The following is a 5,615-nucleotide window of genomic DNA, read 5'->3' as shown; positions in this document are numbered from 1 at the left end:
CCCATGTCTTGCATACGTCTGTGCGTGGTGGTTCTTGAAGCACTGACTCCAGCTGCAGTCCACTCTTTGTGAATCTCCCCCACATTTTTGAATGGGTTTTGTTTCACAATCCTCTCCAGAGTGCGGTTATCCCTATCGCTTGTACACTTTTTTCTACCACATCTTTTCCTTCCCTTCGCCTCTCTATTAATGTGCTTGGACACAGAGCTCTGTGAACAGCCAGCCTCTTTAGCAATGACCTTTTGTGTCTTGCCCTCCTTGTGCAAGGTGTCAATGGTCGTCTTTTGGACAGCTGTCAAGTCAGCAGTCTTCCCCATGATTGTGTAGCCTACAGAACTAGACTGAGAGACCATTTAAAGGCCTTTGCAGGTGTTTTGAGTTCATTAACTGATTAGAGTGTGGCACCAGGTGTCTTCAATATTGAACCTTTTCACAATATTCTAATTTTCTGAGATACTGATTTTGGGGTTTTCATTAGTTGTCAGTTATAATCATCAATATTAAAAGGAATGAACACTTGAAATATATCAGTCTGTGTGGAATGAATGTATACATTATACAAGTTTCACTTTTTGAATGGAATTATTGAAATAAATCAACTTTTTGATGATATTCTAATTATATGACCAGACATCGGCGAGACGTATGCTATTTGGCTGTTGATTGTGATTTACTGGTTTGCAAACAACGGTGGAAAAGAGAGGAGTAGTAATAGAAAAACAGCCGACATTTTCCAGTTAAAGCCAGTAGCATCTACTCGCCCATTCAGGATTTGACTGAAGGCCAAGCCCCACCCCAACCAAAACTACCAGTACTTTCAGAAAGTACTACCTCCTGAGCAGGGACTATTTGGTGGGTTAAATAAAGACCTCAGAACTACATTTAGACTCTGGTCTCTCTGGTGGAAACGCGGTGAGTTCCTCCAAAGGTTCCTAGTTCCGGGGTATAGTTCCTTTGGTCGAAACGCAGCTTATGTGTGTACTGTATGCTTTAGTCTGCGTCTATTGTGTGCTGAGGTTTTTGTTCATGCTAGTTGTGTTTATGTACATTTACAGCATGATAGGACAGAAGTCGTATTCACATGTGTACACATATCTGGCCATTAAAACTTATTCTGATTATATTATGGCATTGATATGGTCAGGACCAGAAGTTTGTTATTCCATTAAACAAAGATATATATATATATATATATATATATATATATATATATATATATATATATATATATATATAAATAACTCTAAACACACGGTATCTTTGTCATTTTTGCTGATGCTGAAAGAAAAACCTGGTGATTCTTTTGGAATGAGGTCTGACACGCCTGCAGTACTTCACTGCCCTTCATTCCTAAACCACTAGCTTCCGTGTTGCTTAACATTGTCACAGAGAGGTCCTGGGTTGCCTTTATGATCATTTCAGAAGACACAGTTTGTGGTGTTTTAATAGAGTGCATTTTATAGTATGAATTTGTATCATTTTGTCTCCCAGATTGAAAAAATAAATAATACCGTTTTATAAACAATTAAGGATATAAGCTCCACAAAATCAAGCTGAACCAGGAGCACCAACCTGCAATTCCATTAATGTAAATCTGTGTGTGTGTGTGTGTGTGTGTGTGTGTGTGCGCGCTGTACCTCTGACATCTGTTTGGCTGTGTTGCCCCTGGCCCCCAGCAACACCATAGCCAGGGCTGAAGAGATGCTGAAAGGGGAGTAGAAGACATTTGCGGTCTTGTCGTCGTCACCCAGCTTTTGGAGCAAAGCCAGAGAGAAAGAGGTGTTGGCCTTGGATAGAGGAGTTGGTGATGCCATTGTGTCTAAAAAGAAGAGAAGCCAGAGCATTAGTGATTACATTACAAACTTAAAATAATGCTTTTATTTCTTCATCTGATAAATTTTACTCTCTGGTTGGGCCAAACACCACTGAAGAGTAAATTCATTTACAATTAAAATGATTGTCTCTGAATATAAATACCTTAGTCTTTAGTTCATCAAACATTAAAGCCAAGTATTAACAACAAAGTATTGCATGAGCTCTTGGTTTATTTTGCGATCCACCCTCAACATCATAACGTTACATTCCTTCAGCGGTAAGTGGTCTAATCGCACCATCTGAGTTACTCCAACCCCCTCGTAAGACAGTAACTTCATCACAATAGTATAAGTGCGCGACACTATATACCACATTATTTGTTATCATAAATAGTTTATGATTTTTTTTTTATTATACTGCATCCATGGTGGTGTATAATTACCATCAGACTGAGCCTACCCTTTAACCGGTCATGTAAAATTAATTTAAGAAATGTGCTTATAGCCTGAATCAAGTTACTGCTGTTACACCATCTATCTACACACTAAAATAATCAGATCTCAGTGTCTCACACTAAAAGAGATTCATCCTATAGCCTACTTACTGACAGACACTTTTCTTCTGGTCCTCAAATGATCAGGAGTCTTACCTTCACTGGAAGACTTTTGCTTGAAGCTTCAGCTTTATTATTTAGAAACTGACACGCCCCCCCGAAAAGCATCTGATGTGCTTCCGCATGTCATTGTACAGAAGCTGAACTACATTTTACTCGCTGATATGGCTTTAAGTCAAAATGAACAAACACTTGGAAACTAGGCTACTTCAGCTTAGTGCTAAATTCTGCAAATAAAACATAATTCTGGTGAAGTCTAATTTAGTTTTGTTTTATTATGAGATACAACAATCCTTTATCTGTGTAGGGTCTGGGTACGATTTTCACCTATGTCTTATGCCCAGTGAAGGTAATAAAAAAAAACAACTAAAAATAGAATAGGCTACAGTACCCAGCTCGCCAGGACACGCTTGGATTCTTCTTATCACTCTGTTGTGTTGACGAACACTGCGGTAATCCTTATTCTGTTGCCTCGTCAGGAGATATGATTCATTTATGAAGGTGCAGCGACTCGTGCTTCCAACGTGCACAGCACCTCTTTTAGGTTGGAGTATTTAGTTTACTTTATGTTCGCATTTGTGTTACCGTAATGAACCTAAACTGTGAGCCGTCAGTGCAAGGTTTGGTAACGGACCATCTACTTCAAAGGGACCTGAGATACCCGTTGCTGTGAATTCTCACTTAATGCTTAGAAACTGGTTGACCAGATGAAATCAATCAGTCATGAATTTGCTAATTGAGTAGTTTGTTTGTCTTTCTATCTATATTTAGATTTCCAGCAAATTTCATATTGACATTGACCAGGTGGGTCTTCATCCACTGTATGTGTGACAAACTCTTCACAAACACATGGAGTATCACACTTGCAGCAATTTAAGAGGATATTACTACCGCGTCACTTTGACAGTTCCACAGGCAGCAGCTCCCTCTAATGGCCATACTGGGTCCAACCTGAGGAAATGTTGGTTTGTTTGAACATGAATCCTGGGGGAATTCAGCACAAAATGTTTTGCAACACAAGGAATTATAAAATAAAAAACCTTTTATGCGGGCATAAGGAGGTCCTCCTTCCTTCTGCTGTCATTACTCGCTGTTCACAAAGATCACAGATGACAGTTAGTTGAATAAGTCTGTTTATAGCATGAGTCAGCGCTGGTGATAATCTGACTGATGTGTTGCCACACTGTGGGGCCAACTGTCCATTCTGTCTATTGAGCTACAGATTCCTGTCTGTGCTTTTATCATCTTTAGAGAGGCGTGTGGACTCCAATGACCGAGTGTACTTTGTCAACCAAAACACCAAGACAATGCAGTGAGAAGACCCCTGAACCCAGGAGTGAGCTCAGTGCCACAAAACCACTATAGAAATAAAAATGGTACAAATAACCTGAGCAACTATAGAGATACCTGCTGGTATCCCTGGCTGGTAATAACTGATCTAAAATAAAGTTAAAGGAATGAACTGAAGAAGAAACAACATTCATAGGTATTATTCAGTCCCAGAGATTTTATTTTTTATTTTAAAGTATTTTGCTGAATGTGATGGTATTCAGTAGGATGCAGTGTTAAATTATTTATAGTTATTCACCATAGACTGTATATAAAAAGGTATTCACACGAAAAAAAAGAAGTGTTCATTGTATTGTACAGTAGTAACCATCTCAATTCTACGACAGTGCCACAGTGGTAAAGTAGTAAAAAAATTAATGATGGAGGATGGAACACAACAACAGCGCCTACAAACTAAATAATCATATCTCATTGTCACTAACAGAATGAGACTCTACTTACTGACAGACACTTTTCTTCTGGTCCTCAAATGATCAGGAGTCTTACCTACACTGGAAGACTTTTGCTTGAAGCTTCAGCTTTATTATTTACAAACTGACACGCCCCGAAATCCTCAGATGAGCTTCCGCATTTTCATTCTAAGGAAGCCGAACAGACAAAAGTACATTTACTCCCTTTTAACAAATAAACAAATCTAACTTTAGAAAATAGTAGAAATCTAAGAGGAAAGGGCATCACTTATGATTAGACTACTTAAAATATATAATTTAAAAAAAAAATCTCTTTTGGGACATGTTTGTAACCCAAAGCAAGGAGAAAATGTTTTCAACTATGGGTGAATTCGTCACCCCAAACGCCACGCAGTACCTTCCAGCTTGCAAGATCCTTTCATTTCGGGTATAGGCCTATGTGCATACAGTATCTGCACCCACTCCTTACTGATCATAAATTGTTTAGCTCCAGTGAAGATGGTGTCATTGAATAAACGTTTATGTTGTTTTTTACATAAATCAGTATGTCTTTAGAAAGTACACAAATGTTGAGTCTGTGTAGTGGAACTTCTGATCTGAAATTTGAAAAATGTTAAAATTAAATGAATTTGTAATGAGAAATGCTTTGATCTGAAACGTAAAGCTTAAAGTGATTTTTGACCAGTAGGGACAGAAACCCAAAATAAACTCAAGAATAGTTCTTGATAGCTTACTGAATTGGCATATATTATAATACATGCCCAATTTGGAAGTGTAATATTTACCAGCATTTTATGTCAAATATGGGGTCTCTTTTGTTAACTTAATGTTTCCCTTTCTTGCAGCTACTCAGAGTAATCGGATCATTAGTATACAAAATACAGTATTGCACAATGTAGCTTAAAATATGCTGCAGAGCACACAGTATTTTAACACACAGAACGACATTAAGCCAGTGATGATTATAAAACAGATGTTCTATCCTCTTTCCTTCATTTCCTTCATCTTTATTTAATGGTCAGTAAGGACTGAATGAAATCAATCAGTCATGAATTACATTTGCTAAATGAGTAGTTTGTTTGTCTTTCTATCAATATTAGATTTCCATCAAATTTCATGTTGAGATTGACCATGAAGCTGGGTCTTCATCCACAGTGGATACCGATAAAGGAGCAGAGGCAGGGGAATAGATTTGTGAGCTTTCTCTACACAACTAGATTGAGTATACAGAGCTTATATGTTATGTATGTGTGGCAAATTCTTCATACTGTATTTAGTATATCACACTTGCAGCAACTTCCAGAGCAGATGATTATTATTAACAAACACGTGTCACTTTGACAGTTCCACAGGCAGCAGCTTTCTCTACTGGCCGTACTGGGGGAATTCAACACAAACTGTATTGCAACAAGGAATTTAAGAAAAAA

At 38.0% G+C, this 5,615-nt stretch overlaps 1 protein-coding gene across 1 annotated transcript in view; it reads right to left on the bottom strand.

Moving 5' to 3' along the window:
* Positions 1 to 3,165, bottom strand: part of LOC123970492 (leukocyte elastase inhibitor-like) — a 16,666-nt gene extending 13,501 nt beyond the window's left edge. The window contains exons 1-2 of the mRNA XM_046048551.1: positions 2,820 to 3,165; positions 1,638 to 1,819 (exon numbers count right to left, since the gene is read on the bottom strand). Of these exons, the coding sequence (XP_045904507.1) occupies positions 1,638 to 1,814 (177 nt within the window). The 5' untranslated portion in view covers positions 1,815 to 1,819; positions 2,820 to 3,165. The remainder of the gene's footprint in view (positions 1 to 1,637; positions 1,820 to 2,819) is intronic.
* Between the last annotated feature and the right edge of the window lie 2,450 nt (positions 3,166 to 5,615).

The sequence above is a fragment of the Micropterus dolomieu genome, linkage group LG01, assembly GCF_021292245.1.
Source record: "Micropterus dolomieu isolate WLL.071019.BEF.003 ecotype Adirondacks linkage group LG01, ASM2129224v1, whole genome shotgun sequence".
Lineage (NCBI taxonomy): Eukaryota > Metazoa > Chordata > Actinopteri > Centrarchiformes > Centrarchidae > Micropterus > Micropterus dolomieu.
This window is presented reverse-complemented; position numbering and strand designations above follow the sequence as displayed.